Source organism: Meriones unguiculatus, chromosome 4 (genome assembly GCF_030254825.1).
Source record: "Meriones unguiculatus strain TT.TT164.6M chromosome 4, Bangor_MerUng_6.1, whole genome shotgun sequence".
NCBI lineage: Eukaryota > Metazoa > Chordata > Mammalia > Rodentia > Muridae > Meriones > Meriones unguiculatus.
This window is the reverse complement of record NC_083352.1, coordinates 115326706-115354443: the sequence shown is the minus strand read 5'-3', so window position 1 is coordinate 115354443 and position 27738 is coordinate 115326706. Positions and strand designations below refer to the sequence as shown.

Below are 27738 nucleotides of genomic sequence, written 5' to 3'. Positions count from 1 at the left end.
ATACATAGCTTTTATATGAGTGTTGGGGATCCGATCCTGGGTCCTCCTGCTTGCATGGAGGCCCTTTACCCATTGAGCCAACTTCCCAGACTCAAAACTCTTTAAACAACTTGAAACGGGATGTTTCAATAAGAATTCTCTGGTTTGTACTGAAATCACAAAAAGCCATCTTTAATCGCTCCCAAGAGGGAGTCATCCCCATTTCATACAGAGAGAATGTGAGTGACCCGATGTTCGAACTTGCACTTTGCCTCTTTCTAAATGACTCCATCTACCATTCACTTTGGCAGCCCTGCCCAGACCTCACTAGCCTGCAGCCTTCCTCCTATGGAAGGTGGGAGATGCTGGCCACCTGTGCCTTTCCCAGCCTGAGGACTCCCAGGTGGGTGGGGCTGGGAGCTGGGATTGGCTTACAGGCCTGATAAAGGTAAGGGGCTGGCACCGGCAGGCAGGACTACTGGCTGGCCCTGCTGAGGCCGGGTGCCGGGTGGGGCTGCTTGCTGACTCTCTTCTGGGTACCCTTGCACATCATGGACACCGGCGGCCAAGGCTGCTCACTGTCCTCACTTTATGTTGGTGATCTGCACCCCGACGTGACCGAAGCTATGCTCTATGAGATGTTCTCTCCCATCGGCACTATTCTGTCCATCCGCGTGTGTCGGGACATCTCCACCCGGCGGTCTCTGGGTTATGCCTACATCAACTTCCAGCAGCCTGCTGATGGTGAGCCTCAGAGAAGAGTAAAACCTTGCTTTTTCACAAAATAGTTCCCTTTTGATAACTGCCACCCTGGAAAGTTTTATTTCAGATGAACTTCTATTAGCTCAGTAAGAGTGATTTTCTATCTTGTAGGTGGAAATGGGCCTGTAACTAATTGTGGGTATTTTGTATTACAGATCGCAGCCAGGGAAGATCAGTCAGCCTGTGTTCCCAACTTCCATATCACAGTTAGGGAAAATGAGGCCCAGAGACAGGGATGCTGCTGGTTGCTGAGTGGCTTTGGGGTTAAGCAGACCCACATTAGTAACCCAGCCTCATGTGACACTGGGCAAGTGGCTCAACCGCTCTGAGCTCAGTTGCCTGTGTGGAAGGAAAACTGGGGTTCTGCCTCCCTTCAAGAGTGGTTATGTAAGAGATTGAGAGCAGCTGAAAGGAAGCTGCCCAAAGCCTTGCAGGTGGAGAGAGGGGAACACCAGGTGCCTTACCTTTCTGATTCCCAAAAAGCTGCCTCCTGTAGGCTTTGCGGCCCACTGTCGGGGTGAAAGGACTGATTGCTAACTGTCAGCTGAGCACGCCTGGTCTTCTGCTGGGAATGGAGGATGGAGGTTAAGAGCCGTGGTTTTGCTGGAGCTGTGCCACTAGGCAGGATCACCCTTGATGAGGCCGTGCTATTCTCTGTAGCACGGAGAATGGGGAGCCAGAGTGTGAAATACTGTTCGGGGCTCTAGGTGTTCTCTTAAGTGACACCATCTGAGCCACTCCAGAAATGGAACCAAGAACTGGCCTCCCCCAGCTTTTGGGGAAGCCATGGCAGGAACATGAATTTGAGGCCATCCTGGGCTACAAATTGAGATCCTGTCTCAAAATGAAGTAGTTCAGGCCTCCTGGGTGAGTTGGGTGGTTTCCTGAATCCAGGATGTTCTCTCCCTCCGTCACACCTCACTTCTGCCTATGCCTCTTTGCAAGGCTCCTGACTGAAACAGGGCCTGACCATCAGGGCTCAGTCTATAGATGGGAGAGATGGGAGATCTGAACTTTTGGAGAGTTTTGCTCCTTGACTGGGTCTGTTAAGACTGGACAAAAAGTGCCAACCTCTGTGGTTTGCGCCACTGCGTTCCAGTCACCTCTTCTGGGCTTCTGAAGCAGGCAGCGCATTATCTTCAAGGAATGGGCTGTCAAATTAGAAGGATAGCGGGCAGAGACCACTGGCTCTGGACACACTGGCATTTGCCAAATAGCTATTCCCTATAAAACCCAAGTATCAGTCATTACATGCTTTGCTCTGCAGCCTGCCTGACAGCGCAGCAGCCAGTGGCACTGTCTCAGGTGTGGGAGGGAAGGCGGCAGCAGCATCTCCTCACTTTACAGGTGGGGCCATCCTTACACCGAGGTTTCATGCTGCTTGCTGGGTGCTGGACTTGCTGCCATATGCGAACAGCACCATGTATAGCAATTCCCTGAGCTTAGTCTGCCCGAGTCTCCCAGGCTCAGAGCTCAAGCGAGACTTAGACTATGGCTTTCCCTTCCCCCACTCCTGGTAAACAGTTGAAGATTCAGCATCACAAATGTCACCTGACTTGCCCCTTTCTCTCCTTGCCTCCTCTTCAGCAGAACGGGCCCTGGACACGATGAACTTTGAGATGGTCAAAGGGCAGCCCATCCGCATCATGTGGTCCCATCGAGACCCAGGGCTTCGAAGGTCTGGTATAGGCAACATCTTTATCAAAAACCTGGAGAACTCCATTGACAATAAGGCCCTCTATGACACCTTCTCTACCTTCGGGAGCATCCTCTCATCTAAGGTGGGTGTGCCCCTCTCGGAGAGTCAGTCTGTGTCGGACACTTTTGTGGTGGAGGGATACCATCCAGCACCTCACCTCACAGGGTTTGGGTCCAGCAGGCACTTGGTCAGTAGCTAGTTATGGTTTCATCTTCCTAGACCCATTAGAGGTCACCTCTGCTTCCAATAGCCAGCCCATGGTGTCATCGCCCTAGCTCATGGCTGTCAACACGACTGTTGACAATTTAAAATTCTGAATAGGTGATTTGGGTTGAGCTCAGTTGGACAGCATTTCTGGCCCTGGCTGGGTTCCCTCACATGCTACATGAGCCTGGTGTGAACTCTCAGGAGACCCGTGTGGACCTGGCCAGCTGTCACTCAGAACGTCTGGGATTTCCTCTTCATGATCCTCCATGCTCCTGCAGGCTAGCCCAGGTCTTCCTCACAGCTGCAGCAGGACTCAGAAGACAGAGAAGTTCACCAGGCTACCTGAAACTTTAGCTGCGAATCGGGACCCCTTTACTCCTATTCCAGTCATAGGCCAATCCACATTCCAGTGAGGGGGTTGGCCGACCGCAAAAACAACAGAACAGAATTAAGTGTGCGATTACAACAAAGCTCCTAATTGGGAACCACAGGAGCAATCAGTAGACACATCTTGCCTTGTGTTTCCCTTGATGCTGGTACCCACTCTACCCCTGAGCGTCATGCCCAGCCCCCACCACATCTTGTTTTTAAGATATTTCTTATACTACAATATAAAGTCCATCAGAGGGGTGATATTATTCTTAGTCAAGGCTGTGCCTCTGAGTCTTCGTGTTAGGTTTTCTGCATTAGGTTTATCCATCGGCACATTGCATTTTCTCCCATCGTGACACACAATAAGTACTGAATGGATTATTATGGTTTGAGAAGGGTTATGGTTGAGTTCTCCAACCTTCTATAGGAGGATGTGCAGGACTAGAGGACTAACTGCAGATCAGTGTGTGCTGAACAGAGGGCTAAAGCCTGGTGTTGTGCCCTGGATGGCTGATCTGGATGCTGATGCTGTCTCTAGAGGGGCAAAGGCAGAGGTACCATGACCTCTCCGTTTGGTCATGGTACTGACCTGAGCACTGGTAATGAGCCAGCTACAGTTCCTCAGCTTTCAGCAGGGACCTCCCCACCTTCCCTATGCATAGAGCCTGTCTCTGGCACCCCAAGGAGCAGCTGACCCCAGAGGGTCAGTCTGTCCTAAGAGAAGCAGGGCTACCCCTTGTTTTGCAGACCAACGGGAGGAAGAAGCTTATCTTTGGGATAAGTTCTTACATACTCTCAGTAGATTGTCTTTCTGCATTCTTGGTTGTCTGCCTCTGTAGCCCCTCTGGATTCCTCCCAACCCCCCTTAAGGTGTCACCAGTAGGATTCCTGAGTTTTGCTTGAAGCCACAGAGGTTTGGAGCTGTAAAACCTTGTCTGCAGTTCAATGTAACAGATGTGTGGAGGGTTTACATTAAAAGCTTTGGGTTTGATTTTGCATGGGGGGGGATTTTGTTTTTAAATATTTATTTATTTGTTTTATGTACATGAGTGATCTGTCTGCATGTATACCTACATGCTAGAACAGGGCATAAGATACCAGTATATGTGGTTGTTAGCTGCCATCATGTGGTTGCTGGGAATTGAACTCAGGACCTCTGGAAGAACAGACAGTGCTCTTAACCACTGAGCCATCTCTCTAGACCCTTGTTTTTTGTTTTGTTTTGTGTTTTTAGTTTTTGGGGTTTGTTTTGTTTTTGAGACAAGGTCTTACATAGTGCTGGCTGGCCTTGAGTTACTATGGCTACTATGCATTTCCTCTACTCAAACTCAAAGCAGTGCAACTGCCTCAGTTTCCTGGAGTCTGGGATTGCTGCTGTGCACCACTGTGCCCAGCTTTAGAGTCACTGAACCAGTATGTCTGTCAGGTCAACTGAAGCAGACCAAGCAGGGGGAAGTATGTCTTTCTAACTTCTTCAGGCCTTGAGTCCTCCGGGCCTCAGAAGACCGGATAGCAAGCTTTGTGGAACACAGGCAAGTCCTTGTGGGCCTAAGGAAGCCCTGCTGTGGGCGTGGTTAGGAACAAGGCTTACCGTGTGGCCCCTACCTCCGCTGCGGAGAGCTTGGCTGGAGTTGGTAGGACTCATGTGAATAACTGGAAATTGGGCTCAGGGAGAGGACTGGGGTTCTCTTGGAGTCAGGGGCCCAGAAAGGAGGGAGCCATGAGGCCAATCAGGAAAGATTTCTGTGGCATTTGGGAAGAACACATGAGCTCAGTCAAGGCACTGTAAGTGTAAAGCCTGCTGTGTAGCAGCAAGGCAACATGACATACTGCACCAGAAAGAGGACTCCAGAGGCCAGATGTCCCGAGTTCAAATGCTTTCGTTTTCTAACTGCGTACCATCATCACGGAGGTTCATTACCCTACACCTTCTTTGGGTGCCTCTAAAAGATGCTGTGGTAGAACTTTCTTCATAGACTGTGGGAAGATGGACCGAGTTATATGGAAAGGCTATGGAAAGGCTCTGGGACGTGAAGCATCTAAATGACTGTGCAATAATTATGAAGTTGCTACTGAATGGTTGACCTTGGAGCTTTCATTTATCCTAAGTTTCCCACTGGGTCTCAGAAGTTAAGAATTAGCTGGAAAGGTTCTCCTGGACTGTGTAACAAGATAAGTATATATCTTTAGCTGGTGGTGGACTCAGGTTTGGTGAAGAGGACACTCAACATGGCTGAGTCTGAAAGGGCTAACCTTGAACTAAAAGTGAAAAGACCCTGGGTGTGGCGAGGTAGAGGAGTGTGTAATGGGTGTGAGATTGAGAATTGCATTTATTTATGTTTGTGTGTGTGTGCTTGTCTCTATGTGCGCTGTGTGCAGGCAGTATCCCTGGAGGCCAGAAGAGGGCGCCAGGTCCCCTGGAACTGGAGGTACATGCAGTTGGGAGCTCCTCAATAGGGAATTAAATCCAGCTCCTCTGCAAGAGCCGCAAGTGCTCTGAGCCACAGAGCAAACTCCCCCACCCCCAACACCACGAGCAAGGCTTTAGATGCAGGGTTTGTTGGGCAGGTTCATCAGAAGAGCCTCAACATGCCAGGTTGACTGACATAGCTGAAGCCATTGGAGGTTAAAGTGACCTAGCCACAATTACAGTTTTAGGAAGAGCATCCCGGCAATTGGCATGGGAATGGAGTGGTGGACAGTGCTGAGCTGAGCCACTCAGAGGGTCTGTAATAACTGGGGTCATGGTCACCTTAGAAATGGGGTCAAAGCCTTAATTCAAGTTCACCAAGGGCTGAGAACTGAGGTATTTTGTGTTCTCCATTTCTGCCCTTTCAGCTTGAGTCGGACACATTACAGAGCAGGCACAGAATGTTCTGTTACAAAATTGAAGTGGGTTTGTTGTTAGGATAACATATGGATTGGTAAAACTCAAACAGTCTAGAAGAGAAGAAACTAAAAAACCAAGCTCTGGTCCCCAGGAATAATCATTGTCAATGGTTTTATGAGGTCGGCATCTGCAAACACGTGTAATCCTAGCACTTGTGAAATTCAGGTAGAAAAAGTTCAAATCTGAAGCCAGTCTGGGTATAGAGCAAGATCTTGTCTCAAAAATCCCCCCAAACAAAAGCCCACTAAAACAGGTGTGTTTGTGTGTGTTTCAAAATGTCCTATCTGTAGATCCCATTTTAATCCAAACGGGCTTGATTTCTACCTACCCTTTATATAGTTCAAATAACTTAAGCCTCATCGGCTACTGCATTCTCTTGTAGACCAGGGCAACTGTCCTACAGTTTCTCTAATTAGCCTCCCCTGGGACATTTACAGTGTCACAGTATCTTCAATTTGCTATCAGAATCAGGGGTCAAGCAGTGGGGGTTGAAATCCCAAGTCTACTTTTCCTTAGACTGTCACCTTGAGCAAGTGAATTGGTCTTTATAAACTTCCATTTCCCAGTTCAAAACTGTTGTGAGGTTATATCTCAGTGCCCCCCTTCCTCAGTCTCTCTGCTCCCCATATGAAACCCAAGTTCTAGCAGAGGCCATCACTGAGCTCATCCATCACTGAGCTCCACCCCATCACTGAGCTCTACCCCCTTGACTTAGCTCCACCCCATCACTGAGCTCCACCCTATGGCTGAGCTCCACCCTCATCGCTGAGCTCTACCCCAGCCTCTGCATAATTGTCTTTTACACTTAGCAAAGAACATTTATGTACTGTTATTACCCTCGTGTCCTTTTCTCCCTGAAGTCCTCGTTGGGTGGTCTCTCTGTCCTTCCTCCCTGTGACCCAGGTAGTATATAATGAACATGGATCACGAGGGTTTGGCTTTGTGCATTTTGAGACCCACGAAGCTGCCCAGAAGGCCATCAACACCATGAATGGGATGTTGCTGAATGACCGAAAAGTGTGAGTTCCCGGGCCTGGGGGAGGGTGGACGCTGAGGGGACAGAACTGTGGAATCAGAAATGTTGCTTCTGCGACTGTCTAATACGCACCAGGTGCTGCGGCAGAGATCTTTCTTGGAGTGTAACCTCAGGGAATTGCTCAACTTCTCAGTGACTCTTGTGTAAAATTGGAGTTGATGGGTGTCTACAGACTATTTTGAGCAAGGGATGAGCTTTCTAGTGGAAACAGCTAATAGGCAAATCCTTGATGAGTTTGATGATTTCATCTATCTTTTGATCTGTACCGCTGCAGTTTCTCTCTTCGGTCACGTGTACTGCTATCCTGTGGGATCCGGCAGACGTAAAAGCAGGTCCATGCTTTGCCTGCCCAAGTTTGGCATCTCCCCACTTCACAGATGGGAAAATTGTGCTGCAGATCTGGAGAGAACCTGCCCCGGTGTGTTCCTTTCCACATTTGGAAATTTGCCTTTATGATGGCTCAGCCACATGGCCAGTGCTATGGAGAGAAGGCAATTTTTTAATATTTTTTTCTTTTTCATTTAGAGACAGGTCTCCTACTATGTAGCTGGGGATGATCTTGAACTCCACATCCTCCTGCCTCCACCTCCCAAGTACTAAAATTACACGTGTGAACTTTGAGTTTCCAGAGGCACTGAGCTGTTGGATGCTATTTCTCTGGAGAGGGTCCTGTGTACCGACCTCATGGCTTTCTTCTGAGATCTCCTGGATTTGCAGATGTTATTAGCAAACACTTCTATGTGTCGACTGCCGAAGCTTGGTGTTCATCTCCTGGTGTCATCTGCTCCATATGCCACCTGCCTTTCACATGCCTGTGTTTCGCCTGGCATTTGTTTCTCAATCAAGGATTCTTTTCAGCCAAGGGCACTAGTGTGTGCCTATGGTTCCAGCTCCTTGGGAGGCTAAGGCAGAAGGATTACTTGAGTTCAGGAGTTTCGGGAAATCCTGTACAACATAGCAAGATTCTCATAGTCTTTCTCTCTGTGTGTCTGTCTTTCTCTCTCTCTCTCAAAAAAAAAATGATTCTTAGATGTGTTTATGTGAACTTGAAAATTCCAGATTTTTTTTCTTTCTTTTTGGCTCATTTGGAATTGAACTAGGGGCGCATACATGCTAGGCAAACACCCTACCACTGAGCTGTATCTCCAGCCCAGAAACTCCAGATTATATAATAAATATATTTAAATGATGTCAGTCTGTCTCCCCGTCACCACCAGTGACCTTGGCAATGACCATGTCTGATGAGCTCACCTTGCTTCTCTGGTACTCTCCATACTGTTAAGTGGATAAACAAAACCCCACAGTGCAAATTGGACACCAGATTTATGGGAATGAACCCCCGAGGCTCAGAGAGGTTCAGTAACTCAAGTAGGATCCCACAGCTAAGCAACTGCAATGAGGATCCAGGCTCGTGTCTGAGTCCAGATTCATCCTGTTCTTTCCCATGTTCTTGGCTACCTATTCCAGAACATTTATTCTGTGTGAACTTGTTGCTCGAATAAAGTCCTTGTAACCTCACACAAGGGCTGAGCTTTATAGCATTTTGCCCGTTGAAAACAACTGGGCTTTGGACACAGGCAGTTCATGGAGTGTGACCCCGCGAGGGTTCCCACCAACAGACAGGAAGCTGAAGACTAGCAATTGGTCGAAGCGACCCAGGCTTGCCGGGTGGGCCCAGGCTGGAATGAAGGGAGGATGAACCTGGTGGTTTCTACTCTGTTGTGTGTCCACAGCTTCGTAGGCCACTTCAAGTCTCGACAGAAGCGGGAGGCAGAGCTGGGGGCTCGGACCCTAGGGTTCACCAACATCTATGTAAAGAACCTGCATGTGGACATGGACGAGCAGGGCCTTCAGGATCTCTTCTCTCAGTTTGGTGAGCGTGTTCCCCAAAGGAGGAGGGGGAGCTCTATTGCCTATCTTTGGTGTCCAGGTCTGGTGGGAGGAGGGCTTCCCTGGGGACTTACATGAGAAGGAAGGGAACGTTCTGGCCCTTCCCCCAGCTCCCTGCTAAGCCATTTTGATCCTTCCTAGGAAAGATGCAGAGTGTGAAGGTGATGAGAGACAACAATGGCCAGTCCCGAGGCTTCGGCTTCGTCAACTTTGAGAAGCATGAGGAAGCCCAGAAGGTAGGTGCCTCCATGGCCCTGATCCAGTAAAGAGGTCCAAAGCCTGGGAAGCCAGAAGATCAGGAGTGTGTCTGCAAGCAGAGGGCAAGAAAGCACACTCCTCCTAGCCCAGGATGCAAGGACCAAAGACTTTCTTTCCTTGTTGGCTTCTAAGCCTAGAAGTTCAAAGAGCTGAACATTTAGGCAGGGAAGCTAAAGTCCTCGCTGTGTGTAAACATTTACTAATAACTGACCTCTTAGGAAGCGAGTTCTCTCTCAAACATTTCTCCCCACACCAGTAAAAAAAAAAAAAAAAAATCCCAAACACTGAGGCAGTGTGCACTTGGGTCTGACTTCCCCTGCTTTCAGTTCTCCAAGTGAGTTACAGTATTCTGGCAGAAACTGCAGGCTCTTACGCCATCTAACAGGGTTAGGCCAGGAAAGCGAAGGGAATTCTTGGGGCTGGAGAGATAGCTCAGCAGTTAAGAACACTCACTGCCCTTCTAGAGGCCACCACGTTCAGTTCTGAGCACCCGCATCACGTGGCTCACAACTGACTCTTTTCCTGCTCCAGGGACCCGCTGCCCTCTTCTGGCCCTCTTCTGGCCCTCTTCTGGCCCTCTTGGACACCTGACCCACAGGTGGCATACTCACCCCTTACACATACATCAAAATTTTTAAATGTGTTGTAAGGTAAAAGGTGGAGGAAGCTGACAGATGGTTAAGAGCACTGGCTGCTCTTCCAGAGGACCTAGCTAGGCTCCACTCCAAGGTCTCACATGGCAGCTCTCAACCGTCCAGGGAATCTGACACCTTCTTTCAGCCTCCATGGGTACCAGGCACACATCATACACAGATGCAAATGCAAACACTGACACGAATGCAAACGGTTACACACATACAATGATGAAATAACTTTAAAAAATGTTTTAAAGACTTTTAAAAAGAAAAGAAAGATGGCGGTGATGGCCCATGCTTTTAATCCCAGCACTTGGGGGACAGAGGCAGGTGGAGCTCTTTGAGTTAGAGGCCAGCCTGCTTTACAAAGTGAGTTCTAGGACAGCCAAGGCTACACAGAGAAACCCTGTCTTAAAAAAAAATAAAAGAAATTTTAAAAAAGAAGAAAGGAGGAATGAAAAAAGAAAAAAAATCAGGATTGAAGGGCAAATGTTTCTAAAAGTCTTTATGAAAGCCCTGGTGGTTAGCAAAAAGAATTGTATTGTAAACTATAGCATGAAGGAACGTGATTAGGCATTCATGTCCATTTAGAAGAATGATGTTTGTTTTTTTGTTCAGTGTAACCCTGTGCGGTGGCAATAGGATATAAATCTAGCTTATTTTATAACAGACTTCCTAGAGCAGTGTAAAGTTCACAGCAAAACTGAGGAGATGGCATAGATAGTCCATAGACTCTTAAGTGCGTAGCTTCCCCCACCCCCCACCAGAGTGGCACAGTCCTCACACTGATGATTCTGCTTTGACACACAAACCATCATCAACTCAGGGTCTCCAGTGTACAGTAAGTTTCATTCTTGGTGTTGTTCGCTCTCTGGGTTTGGACAAATATAGAAGTGCATGCAGCCACCATTATCGTATGTGATAGGGTATTTTTACCCCTCTAAAACCTGTGCTCAGCCCATCCTTTCCAATAGTTCAGCCTCCTGCCCCCCACCCCCCCAATGAGCTTTTTGCTGGCCTCATAGTTCTGCCTTTTCCAGAATGTTACCTGGACGGAGCTGGCTGGTACGCATCTCTTACTGACTGGCTTCTTTCTGTGTAGTGTTAGAGAGGTGGCTCAGCAGTTAAGAGCATAGACTGTTCCTGCAGAAGATCCAAGCTGAGTTCCCAGCACCCACATTAGGAAGCTCACAACCCCTGTAACTCCAGCTCTCAGGGATCTGATGTTTTCCGGTCTCTCTGGGCACAAGTACTTACACCCGCACCCAGATATAAATACCTATGCATACTTTAAAAGGTTATTTAAAATTTAAATATGGAAAACTTAGCATTAATTTTTTTTGAGGTTTATGTTTGGGTTTTGTTTTTCTTTTCTTTTCGTTTGCAACAGAGTCTCAGCTTGTAGCCCCAGCTGGCCTTGTCAGAGAGTACACCAAGCTAGCCTTGTCCTCTCCTGAATGCAAGGATTTACAGCCATGTAGTCGCCACATAGGTTTTTATTCCGTTTTTGTTTTTAATAAAACCTTAATCAAAAAATTTTAAATCCACAGTTTACCACAGAGTTTTGTGCCATATCTTTAAAAAGTGGTTGTCCTGTACGAGGAGGCCTTTCCCTGGGATTAATTATTCCAGGGAGGAAGGCCAGCCTAGTGGTAGGTGGCTTCCTCTGGGCCAGGAGGCAGGATTGGGGACCAGGCCATGTCCGTATGGTTCACCATGCTCACTCCTCCTCTTCCTCCTCCTTTCCAGGCTGTGGACCACATGAACGGCAAGGAGGTGAGCGGGCAGCAGCTGTATGTGGGTCGGGCCCAGAAGCGGGCAGAGCGGCAGAGTGAGCTGAAGCGCAGGTTTGAGCAGATGAAGCAGAAGAGGCAAAACCACTACCAGGTGAGTCCCGGCCTCATGCAGGCTGGGCTGCCTGAAGGCTGTGCCTAGGGGTGGGGACACTCTGAATGTGTCCTTCCTATAGCCACCCTACTTCTAGAAACATGACTCAGGGCAGGAATCAAACAAGTCCTGGGGTAGTCTTCCCTGCCTGGCTTGTGACAGAGGATGAAGTGATATTTACCTGGACCGAAGGGCTGGTTGGAATGCTGTCAACGTTAGTCAGAATAATCCTTCATGTGTCTAATACCCAGTGCATCCTCCAATAATAAACACCAAGAATGCCCCGCCTATTTCCAAATACCTTTGGAAGTCACCCTCGAATAACTAGCCCAAATATGTTACATCCAGAAGTTGAAATTTCATTTAGTCATTACAGTAAGTTGTTGCTCACTCAGCAAAGCTGTACAAACGTGAGAGCTTGAGGTTGCCCCCTTCCCCCAGTACTCACGTAAAAGCTGGCTAGGGCAGCACACAGCTTAATACAAACCCTGGAAGAGACAGGTCTATCCCTAGGGCTTGCTGACTTATCAGCTTAGCCTAAGTGTTGATCTTCAACTGTCAGAAAAAGACCTGGTCTTGCAAACAAGGAGTGATTGAGGAAGACACCCAAGGTCAACCTCTGGCCTCTGCATGTGCACACACACAAAATTACAGCGAGTTAGCTGTTGTTTTCAAGATTTATCTATTTTATGTTTGTGAGTGTTTGCCTGAATGTGTGTAGATCTCTGTGCATGCCTGCTATGTGTGACAGTCAGAAGAGGGCACCAGTGGAACCGTGTTATAGATGATTGTCAGCAACCATGCAGGCTCTAGAAACTGAACCTGGGTCCTCTTCAAGAGCAGCACCATGCTCTTAACTGCTGAGTCATCTCTCCATCCCTTTGTCATCATTTTTGAGACAGAGTCTCACTATGTTCTGGTTCACCTGAAACTCACCATAAAGACCAGGTTGGCTATGATTCTCCTGTCTCTCTTTCCAGAGTGCTGGCATTACTGTCATGAGCCATCACAAACTACAAGTTAACTAACTAAAATTTAGGTTCATTAAAAATTAGTGGAGCCAGGGCTGGAGAGATGGCTCAGTGGTTAAAAGCACTAGCTGTTCTTCCAAAGGACCTGAGTTCAATTCCCAGCAACTACATGGTGGCTTTCAACCATCTGTAATGGAATCTGATTCCCTCTTCTGCTGTGCATGAAAACAGTGTTCATATATACAAAATAAATAAATCTTTATTTATTTACTGGGAAATAGTAAGAGCTGGAGAGGACAGGGCCTCCACAAGGAGAGCAACAGAACAAGAAAATTTGAACACAGGGAACTTCCCAGAGACTCATACTCCAACCAAGGACTATTCATGGAGATAACCCAGAACCCCTGCACAGATGTAGCCCAGGGCAGTTCAGAGTCCAATTGGGTCACATAGTAATGTGAAGAGGGACTGCCTCTGACATAATCTGATTGGCCTGCTCTTTGATCACCTCCCTCTGGGGGGGAGCAGCCTTACCAGGCCATAGTAGAGGACAATGCAGCCACTTTTGATGTGAACTGACAGACTAAGATCAGAAAGGAGAAGAGAACCTCCCCTATTAGTGGACTTGGGGAGTGGCATGCAAGCAGAGGGAGGAGGGAGGGTGGGATTGGGAGGGGAGGAGGGAGGGGCTTATGGGGGGAATGAATAAAGTGTAATTGATGGAAAAAAAAATTAGTGGAGCCAGGCATGGTGGCATAAGGCTTTAACCCCAGCACTCAGGAGGCAAGAGGCAAGTGGATCTCTGTGAGTTGAAGGCCATCCTGGTCTACAAAGCAAGACCAGAGCAGCCAGGGCTATATAAGAGAAACCCTGTCTTAAAAAACCAAACCCAAAAGAAAAAAAAAAAACAGTGTAGGCCAGCACAACATAACTTCTTGGAGATGAACTATAATTTTTTGAATAAAAATGTTTTAGATTTTTTGGAGAATGGACATGATCTATGTGCATGTATACCAAATGTACACATACTCGCATGTACATGTGTCCATATGTAATGGTTCTCAGTGAGTGCAGAGAGAATGTCTGGAACTTTCAGGTGTCACATTGGGAAGCAGGGGATGCTGGCAAACATCCCGTGGTGGGCAGTGCAAGCCCCACCACAGAGAACCGGCACAAGAGGTTGTGCTGCGGTTTCTCTAAGATGGGAATTAACGTTTCTTAGGTTGGATGTATAAAAGGCCTTAGAGGGATGATAATATGTCAAGCTGCTAGATGGTGAGTTGGCAGCTATCCTAACTCTGTGATTGAAGCAGAATTGGCCTGTCAGGAATTCTGCCTACAGCTGTTCTACCCAGCCATCCGGAGAGCCTCTGCCGGCTGTCAGTCTGAGACCTCCTTCCATGGTTCCCATGTGTAAGAAGAGAGGCCACGATCTGTGCAGGGGTGTGGGAACAGTTGTGAGACCTGTAGCACCAGGGGACAGGCAGCCCGAGTAACTGCATGAGGCTGGGCTCTGCCTGTCCCTTGTGGCCGTGCCAGCCACTGACCCACCACCTCAGGCAGTCTGGGGCCTGACGGGAAGGGGCACTGAACAGTATCCCCCCTTTTCAGGGTGTGAACCTTTATGTGAAGAACCTGGATGACTCCATTAACGATGAGAGGCTGAGGGAAGTCTTCTCCGCCTACGGAGTGATCACCAGTGCTAAGGTGAGCGTTGTAGCGCTCCAAGAGGACTCCCTCCCTTCATGCCCCCCTACCACCCCTCGCCTCTCATCCACATACAACCCCCAGTTTCTCACTCCTGCACATCCCCAGCTTCCCCAACCCCTGCCTCACCCCAGCCTCACCCCAGCCTTTCTTGGCTTCCACGGCCTTTGGGCTGGGTTCCTCTTTCTGTTTCTGGCTAACACGAATCAGACCTTTAGAGATCTGTTGTAGTAAATAAAAAATGGATGTTGGGCTATGTAAGATTTACTATTAGCCCTAAGGTTATCACAGCAGTATTATTTAATCCGCTATCACAAATAACAAGACACAGGCACCTGTTAGATTTATAATTGCCTTATTTACCTTAGGCCGGGCAGATATTTTCTTTACACTGTCTCAATACTCTTACCATCCATCTCCCAGCCCCCATCCAATGCCACCCATCTTAATCCTTCCTATCTGGACTACCTTCCATCCATAATCCCATGGTACTTGCTTGTGTTCTTCATCTAGGCCTTTTCACGCCATCATTGGAGTCCTTCTTCTCTGCTCATGTGGTGTCCTTTTTCATCCTCTCTTCCTGTCCCTCCGTTTCCCGTGATCCTCTCTGTCCTCCAAAGCTTAGCCACACCTACCACATTCTGCCCTGCCCAGGTATAGGTTGTTTAATCAATCAATCAATCAATTGGATATGTCTCAGGCAGGTTCACAAAGCAAAGATAGATGTAACCAGCTCTTTTTTTTTTTTAATATTTATTTATTTATTTATTTATTACTTATGCAATGTGTGTTAGCATGTACACCTGCATGCCAGAAGAGGGAACCAGATTTCATGTTTAGATGGTTGTGAGCCACCATGTGGTTGCTGGGAATTGAACTCAGGACTTTTGGAAAGAGCAATCAGTGCTCTTATCCTCTGAGCCATCTCTCTAGCCCCCTGTAACCAGCTCTTAAGGGTCAGTAACACGCATCCGACCAACCTCCAACAGAGATCCATTGTCTGGATTGGATGGGAAGAAAATAAACATATAATATAGCCATAGAGCTGGGCTTGGTGCCCTGTAAGATTGCTTTAGTCAACAAACATCCATGGATACTTACTATATGCCAGATTCCAGAAATGTATCCTATGTCTGGGCCTCAGTTTACTCATCTGCAAAACGAGACAGCTGGGCTGCCACTCATCACTCTTCACGCTTTCTTCCCCATTTGTTGAGTACTAGCTGTGTGTCCAGTCTTGTGAGGTACCTAAAATGTGACAAATAGCCATTCCACTCAGCAGTCCCGTGACTGTGATGGGGGCTTAGAGTCCATGTCTCACTCACAGGATGAAGTTAGGGCATGGACTGGGTGGTTCTCAACCCGGCTTCTCATCCAGGTCAAACAGGCTGCATGTAGAATTCTGAGAGCCTGACCTGAACATTTTTTTAAAATTAAAGTTTTAATACATTTTGTTATGTGTGTGTATATATACACAAGGCCAGAGTTCAGAGGTCAACCTGTGAGAGTCAGGTCTCTGCCTCCATATGTGGTACCAAGGGACCTAACTCAAGTCAGCAGTCTTGGCAGCAAGTGCCTTTACCTGCTGAGCCATCTCTGCAGTCCCAGGGACATTTGGCTTTATAAAGGCAGCCCAGATGATGGGCTCATTTCACGCCATATACAACTAAGTAAGACGAAGCCCGTGCCTCTGAGGACTTTTTGATCTGGTAATACGGTCAGATGCTTCACTAATTTGAGATGGGAGGGCTGCACTGAGGAGAGCTGCGTTGGGGAAGCGCTCGCCTTGCTAGCATGAGGACCTGAGTTCGATCCTGAGAACACAGTGCAGTGCTGTGTGCCGTGTGTGGTGGTGCCACGTGCAGTGCTGTGTGATGGTGTGTTGCTGGGTACTGTGAACCCAGATGAGCAGATTCCTGGAGCTTGCTGGCCAGTCAGTCTCTCCTACTTGAGACCCTGTCACAAAACAAGGTGGATGCCGCCTGAGGAATGACACTCATGGTTTTCCTCTGTAGACACATGCATGTTAACCTGCACACACATGAACACGTGTCCACACATGAGCACATGCTCACACGCATGGAGAATGGGAGGCAGTGCTGGAGACAGGAGCTCAGTGGGACAGTAGGGGGCTTCTTTGAGGATGTGGACATAGATTTTGATTTGACTATGAGGAAACAGGGAACAGGGGCAGGAGAGTTATATGATGAAGATTTATCTAATTATGTATATTTTCTATTTTATAAAAATGTGATAAAATATAAGTCAACGAGAGAAGAATAAATAAAAAGGAAAATACTTCAGTGAATGAAGGTGTATACATTGCCTATTATAAATAAGCAGCTGCCAAGTTCATAGTAAATTCCACTTAAGTGTTAGCTTTAATAATATTATTGTTCCCTTTTATTTTTATTTATTTATTTTGTTTTTCTGATACAGGCTCTCTCTGTGTAGCCATGGCTGTCCTGGAACTCACTCTGTAGATCAGGCTGGCCTCAAACTCAGAAATTCACCTGCTTCTGCCTCCTGAGTGCTGGAATTAAAGGTGCACACCACCACCTCCAGGCAGGGGTGGCGCACGCCTTTAATCACAGCACTCAGGAGGCAGAGGCAGGTGGATCTCTATGAGTTCAAGGCCAGCCTGGTCTACAGAGTGAGTTCCAGGACAGTGAAACACAGAGAGAGCCTGTACCAAGGAAACAAAAACAAAATCAAAACAACAATAACAAAAACTTTCTGTTAATGGAAGTTCTTAACAATTTTTTTTTGCATCAAGACTTCTGATTCCTGGGTTGGAGAGATGAGTCAGTGGGTAAGAGTGCTTGCTCTATAAGTATGAAGACCTGGGTTCAAATTCCCAGCATCTGTGTGAAAATCTGCTTATGTGTGAGCCTGTAACCCCAGTGCTATGTTGGGTCGAGACAGGAAGATGGCAGGGCCTTGCTGGCTGCCAGCCTCACTTCAGGAACAGTGAAATTCTGTCTCAGGTGAATGAGATGGAAAGTGACAGGATGGGGTGTCCAATGTCCTTCAGTGTGCACATAACACACACAATGACAGCTGTGAGCTTGTGGACCTCTTCAAAGAATACTTTTAAAATGCAAAAAAAATAAATCAATAGGACTATCAGGAAGCCAGCTGTATTGAACTCTGTCAAAATCCTAAAGCAGCAGCCCTATGTGCTGTGCTGTTAGTGATGCTAAGATCTACCACAACAGCAGTGAGAATGCATAGCACCTTGAGATCAGCATTAGTATGACATTAAAATATTTGGTTTCCTGGGCAAGTCACAGGCCTGACTGATCCTGCTCGGTTTACTTTTTGTTGCCTATCTCTGCAACTGAAGAAAGTAAAGACACTTTTGCACAACTCTATAACTGTCCCTCCCTTCAGGTCTACAACCTTGAGGTGTGGCTGTGTTTGAGGGTCACTGTGTTACAGCGTGAGCTCCACTGGAGTGGTGGTTTAAAAGGGATCTAGTGGGGCTGGAGGGACGGCTCGGAGAGAGGTTAAGAGCACTGGCTGCTCTTCCAGAGGTTCTGAGTTCAATTCCCAGCAACCATATGGTGGCTCACAACCATGTATAGTGAGATCTGGTGCCCTCTTCTGGCCTGCAGGTGTACATGCCGTCAGAATATTGTATACAAAATAAATAAATTATTATTATATTTTTTTAAAAAAGGGTTCTTGTGCTTCAAGCCAGAAAAGTGTTAGGAACGAATCATGCATCTAATCCGGGGAAAGATGAGGATGATTAGTTTAAAAGCTGCAATCAGAGCAAAGCCTTGCATTGGGGCAGCAGCACTGTAGTTGACGAGATCCAGCCGTAGCATAGTCAACAGCACTAGTGAGGGACCCCTGGTCTGAGACACAAAGCTATTTCTGTTTTTCTTTTCTTTTTTTATGGGGGAGCTGTTGGGTGGGAGACAAGGTCTCACAATGTAACTAGGTTAGCTTTCACTGTGTCACAGGCTGGCTTTGGACTCAGTGCTCCTCTTGCCTCAGACCCCCAGTGCTGAGTTACAGGTGTGTACCACCACGCTGTGCTCTCTGGACTGCTCTGTAAGCTTTTCTGGAAGTCTAAGGTTAAGAGGGCAGCTGAGAAAATCTGTTGCAAAATTCTGAAGCATCTGATCTCATGCCTTGAAGAAGAGTAGAAATCACCAGACTGTCTTGAATCCTGGTTGTGCTTGAACCAGCCACCAGGTAGGTGGCTCTGGACAAGACACTCTCGAGTCACCCATTTTCTCCTGTAAAGTGGAAGCCAGGGGCCTCCCTCAACAGGAGGCTGCATATGAGCCTCAAAGGCTCATGAAGTGTGTGGCACACAGTAGGCCTCAGTAAATGAGGGGTGCATGGTTCGTCCCTTTATCACAGTATGTCACAGGGCCTGCTGGGTGACAGAGGTGGTCCTGGGGGAGAAGTGTATACCACAGGAGTCTTGCTCCCCTGTGCCCAGCAACCCTTCTTGTCTTGCTTTTAGGTGATGACAGAAAGTAGCCACAGCAAAGGCTTTGGCTTCGTGTGCTTTTCCTCTCCAGAAGAGGCAACAAAGGCTGTGACAGAGATGAACGGACGCATCGTGGGTACTAAGCCACTGTATGTGGCCCTGGCGCAGCGCAAAGAGGAGCGGAAGGCCATCTTGACCAACCAGTATAGGCAGCGCCTCTCTTGCCCTGTCTTGAGCTCTTTCCAGCAGCCCACCAGCTACTTACTACCTGCTGTACCCCAGGTGACACTGTGCCTACCACTCCCTGGGGGGAGGGGGGAGGATGACAGAACTTCACAGACAAATAGACATTCTGTTGAAAACATCTTGGGCGATGCTGCTCCAACCCCTTAAAGCCTCACTGGCCCCATCTTTAAAGAGGGCACAGCATGCTATCTCCTCTTCCAGTCTGTGTGAGATTCCTGAAGACTCCGGGTAAATGAGTTTGGGGGTCTTGCATTAAGTATTGAATTTCTGTATTGTGTCCTTTATCTTCCCCAGTTATGTCAGAATGCTTCAGCTGTCCTAAACAGCCATAGTGCCGGTAGCATTTTCCCCACTCAGATGGCACACCGCCCCTGGCTGTTCGTGTTCTGAGGAGCATGGCTGGGGGAGTGACCTCATAGAATTCAGAAAGATGTGTGTGATCAAAAAAACTGCTGGCTCGGTAGCACCCTTTCTTTAGTGATCGCTTGAGCTGGTACAAATTGGAGTGACATACTTTATCTAGGTCACCGGGCTAGAGGAAGGAACAATGGCTGAAATAACTCTGAGATCTTGCTCTGAGGGGTTTAGGGATAAAAGACGCCCTGATGGAACCTTCATGGAGGCCTGAGATGTCTCCTGTAGTGTGGTTCTTGCAGTGGCGTCCCTGAGACGATGCAAATCTCCTCCCTCACCTCGGTGCTCTTCTCCCACAGCCTACAGCACAGGCTATGTACTATGGCTCTGGCTCTATAGCTCCAATGCAACCTGACCCCAGGTGGACGGCTCAGCCACACGGACCTTCATGTAAGTGACCCAGCCCTTGCACCTTCAGCTAGGCTTCGGGGTGTGGCCCTCAAGGGAAGAGACAGTGTGCAACTATGGCATCCAGCCTGGCTTTGCATTTTGCAGAATTGGTTACCCTCCTTCACGGAGCCTCAGTTCCCCCTCCCCAACTTGGGACCAAATGAAATGTTCATGGAGCAGCAAGCACTGTGGCAACCCTGACAGAAACACACAGTATGGCCATTATCAGTTATCTCCAAAGGCTACTCTGATTTGAGGCTGAAAAGTCTTGCAGAGTAGTGGGGTGGGGGGGGTGGGGAGGGAGTTGGGAGAGAAACTCTTTTGGCTAAATTTCTGTCAAGCCCTGGGCTTTCTCAGGGCCAAGCTTATACTCTGTTCTTTTGCGACTAAAGTGAATGATCAGGACACTTGGGCATTTCAGTGCCCTGGGGAGACATGAGCCGGTCTCATCAATGCAGACTTCTACATGCCCTCTCTAGAGTTCTTGGTCTAGGTAAATTGACTCTACCGTGAATTTCTGGTTCCTCAGCTCTGGGAACTTCACGGCACAGTGTGTTACTTTGATTATCACCCAAAACCTCTCTGTTTTTTTCCTCTGTGCTATAAGCTACCTGCCCCCCAGCTGCCCCAGTGGTCCAGCCTCTAAGCACGACTCAACACTCCTGTATCCACCTCAGCGGAGCCAGGCAGGCCGCTGGCCAGGTGCCTCACATGCAGAAAGTGGGTGAGTGTAAGACCAGGATTCGGAATGGAAGGATGTCACAGAGTGAGGCCAAGTCTTAACACTAGGTTTGGCAGTGGAAGGGAGTTTAGGCCAGGCTCCATAGTGGCCTTGCTTTCTTGGCGAGCCAGGCCAGTTTTGGAAACTGTCTGTAACATAAATGTTAGCTTGGCATCCAGCCCTTGGGTGTCACTTTGTGACCATTGCTGATGGCTAGCTCTGCTCACTTGATCTTTAAAATAGGGATAAAAATAGCATGCCCATTTTGTTGTGAGGACTGGTGAGTTTACAATGGAAAGAGCTGAATCTCTGCAAGTGTTGAAGCTGCTGTGGCTTCAAGACAAGCCTGTCTGTCAGCCAGTGTCCTCACAGCTCTCTGCTGGCCCTGTGTTCAGTGCTGGGAGGTCCTTGGGCATTCTGCAAAAATGAGTCAGATAAAGTCCTTGGTCTTGTGTTGTTGCAGGTTTCAAGCTCATTGTATTTTTTTCTTCTCTCTCTCTCTTGGTTTTTCGAGGCAGGATTTCTCTGTGTAGCCTTGGCTGTCCTGGACTCACTTTATAGACCAGGCTGACTTCAAACTCACAGAGATCTTCCTGCCTCTGCCTCTGCCTCTGCCTCCCACAGTGCTGGGATTAAAGGTGTGCACCACCATGCCTGGCTCCATTGTTGTATTTTTCAACTGTGGTAAAATATGCAGAACATAAACTTTTTCCGCTTCACTATTTTTAAAGGTTTGTTTATTTTTATCTTGTATGCATGAATGTTTGCCTCCATGCATGTATGTGCACCATATGCATACAGTGCCAATGGAGATGAGAAGAGGGTATTGGATGCTCTGGAACTAGAGTTACAGACGGTTGTGCATTGCCATGTGGGTGCTGAGACTTGAACGCTGGTGCTCTGCAAGAGCAGCGGGAGCTTTACTATTTTGAAGCCTCCAGTTTATTGGCATTTAGGACACATTCACAGTACTGAGGATGAACCTCAGAGACTGCCACCATCGTCTTGAAAACTTTCTGTCCTGTAAAACAAAACTTCCAATTAGGCATAATTTTTCATTTTTTCCTTTCTGGCTCTTGGTGGGATGGGGGTGGGGAATGGGAAAACCACCATTGCATTTTTTTTTTTTTTTGTCTCTTTGACTTTGCACTTGATCTTAGCCAAGACTGCTGAAAAGCAGTCGTCCCTATGAATCTGAGTGTGGTTATTTCACGTTAGTGGATTCAGACTGTCAGCGCTTTGTGACTAGCCTTCACTTAGCACAGTGTCCTTGGCATTCAGTGATGTTCTAGCATGTCGAAGTTTCCCACACATGTAGATTTTGTGTATTTTTGTTCTGCATTCACATGTTGATGAATACACAGATGGCTTTCACCTGTGGGTTCTTGTACATGAATAGTGCTTCTATGAACACAGGTTTGCAAAGATCTCCCCAGGACCTTGCTTTCAATTCTTTTGAGTACATATCCAGAACTGAGATTGCTGGATGTGTTGACTTTTTGTTTAATTTTTTTTGAGGAATGCTCATATTGTATTTCTATAGTTGATGCATCGCTGACATTCCTGTTAATAGTACACAAATGTCCCAATTTCTTTGCTTCTTCACCAAAACTTGCTATATATTTTTTCTAAATGGCCTTTTGAAACCTGCTTTTTTTTTTTTTTTTTTCCAGCCAACATTGGTACCCAGATTTCAGGGCCAGGTGGGGATGGATGCTCTATTCCAGGCCAGCCGCTCATGCCACATAGAAGATCCTCTGCTGTACACAGTGTCCATGGGGTAAGGCTGCCTGCTCACTGTGGACTCTGGGTAAACTGGCTCATAACTTTGGCTAAAGTGTCTTCCCTCTGGTCCTTGCTTTTCTTGACTTCTAAAATTTCATTTACTAATACATGAAGTCAGTCAAGGTCATTCCTACTAACAGAGGGAAAAGAGGACCACAGGCACATTTCATGTACTGGTTATAAACTTTTTGTCTAGGTTATTATCAAATGGATTTGAAGTTTCAGTTGAGTATTAGGAGAAGGAATTCTAGGAACATGCTGAGCACTGAAGGAATGAGATTAAACTTCAAAAATAGGATGAAAAATGTTCATTATAATTAAAAAAAGGTTATGTATCTCCTACCCCTACAAAGATTTCAAATTCAGCATTATTGAAACATGTCTAGGATGTCAGTATGACTTGTTTAAATGATTTCTTTCAAAATGAACAGTAGTCTATAAACAGCAACAGTACTTTCAGCAAGTACTTTAGCAATAGGACAGAGTAACTTTAGCAAAAGAATAAAGTTAGCAAGATGTAAGAGGGCTGTGAAGGTACACACCTGTTATGCCAGCACTTGGGAGGCGGATCAAGAATACAAGGAGAATCAAGCGCGCGCACACACACAAACACACACACACACACACACACTATTAAGATGTATGTTTGCTGCTGCTGTGTCCATAAAGCTTGCTGAAAACAGTGCTTTGTCGGATACAAAGTGATTGGAAAAGTGTAGCTTTCGTGTGACAGTGCTTTTTGAAGGGCCTTTATCGGTTCACAGCTTCTCTGTTTGAGCATGCTCTTGTCTTCCAGTCCATGCCCTTGTTAGGAACTCTCTGCCCTTCCTGACTGTGTAGACCTCGCTTCCCTTCCAGACCCTTTCCTGGATACTTGTGTTCACCCAATGGGGTAAGTGTGTGAGGCCTTTCCCATCCATGTGGTTAAGGAATGTGTTCCTGGCACCATGTGCAGGTCCAGGAGTCGGCTGTGTATGTCCCTGGCCACCAGCCTCTGACTGTGTCCATGTTGGCTGCCGTGCCCCTGCATGAGCAAAAACAGATGATTGGTGAGTGGCTGGCTGTCCTACACTGGGGCATGTAGGAGGCCTGAGAGCTGGCTAGCCTGCCGGGAATACCTTGAGAGAGAACAGACTTGGGAACAAGGTCTAGTTTCATCACTGTGATACTAGGTAGCTGCCTCTTTCTAACTAAGCCTTTGTCCTTTTGTTTTAAAAATGCTAGTGGGCTGATGCTCCCAGGGTTTTCTCCGGCTCGCTTTCTCATTCTGACTTTAGGTGGGAGAAACCTAGATGTGGGATGAGGGCCAAGAAGCAGAGTAGGAGATGCCCTTGGGTTTCTACTGGAAAATGGTCCAGGGTGGTCATTACATATCTTCACACCTCTTTTAACATGGGGATGCGCTGGCCAAATATCATCTGTCTCCTGGTACCTAGTGAGGGAGGTGGGGAATACTTGTTGCTGGGAAAATGCAGGTGGTTCCGTCTGGACTCTGAGCTCCAAGTGCAGTCCCTCTACAGCCCAGAACTTCTGACAGGCTCCAAGAAAAGACAGCAGTAGCGGGGACTGAGGAGATGGTTCAGTAGGTAAGAGTGCTTCCTGTGAGCGCCCACATAAAAGCTAGTCATGGCTCTGTGTACCTTAACTCCAGAGTTGGGGGACTGAGATGGCGAGAAGGCAGGAACTTGTTGGCCAACCAGCCCAGCTGAACAGCCAGCTTCAGGGTCGGTGAGAGACACTGTCTGCAAGGAATAAGGTGAAAAATGATAGAGCAGGACATCTGATGTCTTCCTCTGGGATCCCTGCATACATACATGCATGCACGCATGCATGCACACATGCTCACGTATATGCAGATGCTACTAATGTTGGCATGAATGAGCAACTTGTCTCAGGTTGGCACATTCTCAGCTTCATGACCATACAGATCTCAGAGCCCTTCACTGAAGTCCCCCGTTGCCACTACTCCATTGTTACCTTAACTTACTTACTAGGTTTTGCCACTTCATGCTCCTCCTCAGTACAGAAGAAAATCACACATGCCTAATGTAGGTTCAACTGGCTGTTGTCTGTAAATACCGTCACTTCTTTATGGGAAGACCTTTCTACTCCCACTCAGCGACCCCCATCCTGGAGTGCTCTCTCACACGTTGTCAAGAGAGCCAGACACCAAAACTAGGTTGCGCTGCTGGAAGCACCCAATGGTGGAAGGTACATTTATGCTGTGTTTGCCTCCCACACCCCAATGTCTCACGTTGAGCAGTATGTCCAGTCAGAACCACTTCTCACAGAACAAAAAAAAAAAATGGAGTCTTGAAACTCAATTGACTTTGCTGCAGATCCCTTCACATACAATGTTCAACCTGACCCTTCAGATTGTCCTCGAGGGTAAGGTTGCTATGCCCACTTTACAGAGTTGGAAAGAGAAGTTTTCAGTAAGGTTAAATGACCGAGCCTTGTTCTAGGACAAGTTTCCCGACACCCTCACTGCTTCCCTCCATACCACTCCTGGGCTTCTGGGCTTCTGAGACAGGTGTGTGTGTAAGCTATCAGGTTGTTCTACACAGGGGAGCGCCTCTACTCCCTCATCCACAATGCCTGCGCCCCACTGACTGGCAAGATCACGGGCATGCTGCTGGAGATGGACAACCTGGAGCTTCTGTTATTGCTGGAGTCCCCAGAGTCCCTCCATGCCAAGGCAGGTGGACACTGGGTGGCAGCACAGCACAATCAGGGCCATCCTGGATAAGGTAGAGCAGCTGCCCTCGGTCTGCTCGATTTGAGTTGAAGGTTCCTAAGTTCAGTCCCACCACAGATGAGCTCCGTGTAAAGCTTCAGAACATGTGTTCTGACAGGACGGAGTCACGTCCAGCAGTGTCGCCTCTGTTTTGAGAAGGTGGCAGTGGGGCTGGGATCTTGTGAGCGGCAGGATATGAGGGCCCCATGCGAGGTCATGGCTCTTCTGGGGCCGTACTGGGCCGTATTGCACTAAGCGTCTGTTCTGTGTCCCGTAGATAGAAGAGGCGGTAGCGGTACTGCAGGCACACAAGGAGATGGAGTCAGCAGAAGGCTAAAGGAACTCAGCACAGTGGGTGCCTGGGGGCGGGAGGGCCCACGGCCCAGCAGCTAAGCTGCCCACCTGAGACTGTCTAGAACCCACCAGAGGCCGACATTCAAAAACTCACTGCGATGTCTTCATGGCTTTGTCTGAAGCATCATGGAGTCATAGGAGGATGCGCAATGGCTGGAGTGTTCTCATGCCAGCTTCCCTGCCAGGCCTCAGCGTTTACTGCCTGGCTTTGTTCTGCCTGTCTGAAGGCCTGGTCTTGCTGTGGGTTAGTCCACCTTCTTAACTGAAGACTGGGTCCATACTTCGGGATTTTTTTTTTTTTTTTACCTCCCTCCATTGAAAATGGAACCTTCACTCCCTTCACGGCTGATTACAGCATTTCTGCACTTGGTTCTAAGGCTGTGTGAACTCTTAACTTATTTACTGATTGGTCTCTCTGTTCTTGAGCTTTGGATGCGTAATGACGGCAGGACACACAGTCCACTGCCGATCTTTTTGCTTTATATATTAAAAAATGCTGCAAAATCTGTTTTGCCACCTATGAGGCTTCCTTGGGCCTGAGGGAGGGTAGGGTAGAAAAAAAAGATTTTACTAAAGCAGGATTTAGTAAGGAACATAACCAGAAGCCCAAACAAGGGCTAAAGTACACAGAAAGTGCGCATGTAACAGAGAACCTACCGGGACTTGAGCTTAGGCATGTAACAGCTCCAAACTACAAACTGATCATAACAGCAGATGGTTAATTGGGTACCATCATGCGATGGACTGAGCAAATGGACTAAAACTCAAGGTGGCCTGCATGCCAAGTGACCCCTTAGAAGCCAGCAACTGCATGTGTGTCGCAGCTGACCACATGTGTAATGCAGTACAGAACTCTGTAGAAATATACTGGAGTACCTTCCCTGGGAAGGATTTCCCTCCCTAAATAGGGAGCTCCCAAGGTTCTTCAGGGACACAGACCTCAGCTCCTTGCCTTCCCCATATCCATGGGACCAAAGAGCAGTGGGGGAGATACACCAGCACACTGGTACTGTCATTCATAAGTTCTTTGGAACAAATACAACAGCCATTCTGCCTCACATTGCTTTCCCCCAGTGAGTATTTTAATCCCAGTACTCAGGGAGGCAGAGGCAGGCAGATCTCTATGAGTTCAAGGCCAGCCTGGTCTACAAAGAGAGTCCAGGACAGCCAAGGCTACACAGAGAAACCCTGTCTCAAAAAGAACCAAAACCAAAACCAAATTAAAAAAAAAAAATACAAAACAAACCTCTCCATACCTACAATCCACTGCTCCTGCTCCCCAAGCAGCTTCATCCCATTCCCTCAAGATGCTCAATGTGGGCCTTTCTCCAGGCCTGATCTTCATTCTTTTCTTTCCATGTTCTGCTCCTCCACATCTTATTTACAGTCCATTTTCAATTGTACTTACTTGAGGACTCTGGTTTTCCTTTTTCTTCAGCTCTTCTTCTTCACTTTTAGAAGCTCCTGGACCACAGACCTTACACCCTATTTACCCTGGGACCATCAGTAACAAGTCCAACTCAAAACAAATGCCAAGCTTAGAGGCCTGCCTCTCTGGTTTTGTCTTGAGCGTTCTCAGGAAAGTCTTCCGCCCTCACTCTATTCCGAAGCCAAGGTCTCCCCACTCAGTCACTTTCCTTCCTCTCATCTTCCATGTGCAGTCAATCTATCATTCTCTCCCCCTACTCTCAATTGTTTCTACTCTGTAAACCCTCCATCACCATCCTCGTCTGAGCTCAGCTGGACTCTGGCAGCAGTCCCTCCATGGCTTCACTGGATTGGTGCTTTTTTCCTCCAAGCAATCAGAAGGAAAATCTGACGTCTCTCATTAAGTCTGCTACTTCACTGCTTCATTAAGGTGAAAACATGTAGCTTGCAGCCTCATCCAGGGTTGCTGAGATCTTTGCAAATGTGAACAGGTATTTCATTCGTCCTGCCTTAGTGAGCACTCCCAGCTAGGGAGCACACGTTCTGCTCGTCCAAGCTCCCACCTATTAACATTACCTTTAGAGTATTTTTCTCATTGTCAGCATATATTTAGCATACAAAATGTCTCATCACATTATGCACAGCATGCATTCTGCTAATTTACCCTTTGTTATGCTCTGCTGCCTCAGGCCCCTTCTCTTCCCAAATATTTACTTTAACATCACACACACACACACACACACACACACACACACACACACACTGATTTAGTCCACATATAAGAAAACATGCACTGTTAGTCTTTGTGAGTTTGGCTTATTTTAACTTAACATGCTCTCCAGCTCCATTTTCCTGAAAGGAATTTCATTCTTTATGCCTGAGTAATACTCTACTGTATGAGCCAGAGATGATTTTCCAGG

The 27738-nt window shown here is 47.5% G+C and overlaps 1 protein-coding gene across 1 annotated transcript; it reads left to right on the top strand.

The window, feature by feature from the left end:
* Nucleotides 1-460: 460 nt before the first annotated feature.
* Pabpc1l (poly(A) binding protein cytoplasmic 1 like) lies at nt 461-25793 on the top strand. Its single transcript, XM_060382864.1, has 13 exons — nt 461-723; nt 2329-2522; nt 6813-6928; nt 8679-8818; nt 8977-9071; nt 11478-11615; nt 14198-14293; nt 18777-19025; nt 19703-19793; nt 20401-20517; nt 22188-22294; nt 23255-23348; nt 24867-25793. The coding sequence occupies exons 1-13, from the start codon at nt 531-533 to the stop codon at nt 25046-25048; spliced, it is 1812 nt and encodes a 603-aa protein (XP_060238847.1). The 5' UTR covers nt 461-530; the 3' UTR covers nt 25049-25793.
* The last annotated feature ends 1945 nt before the right edge of the window (nt 25794-27738 follow it).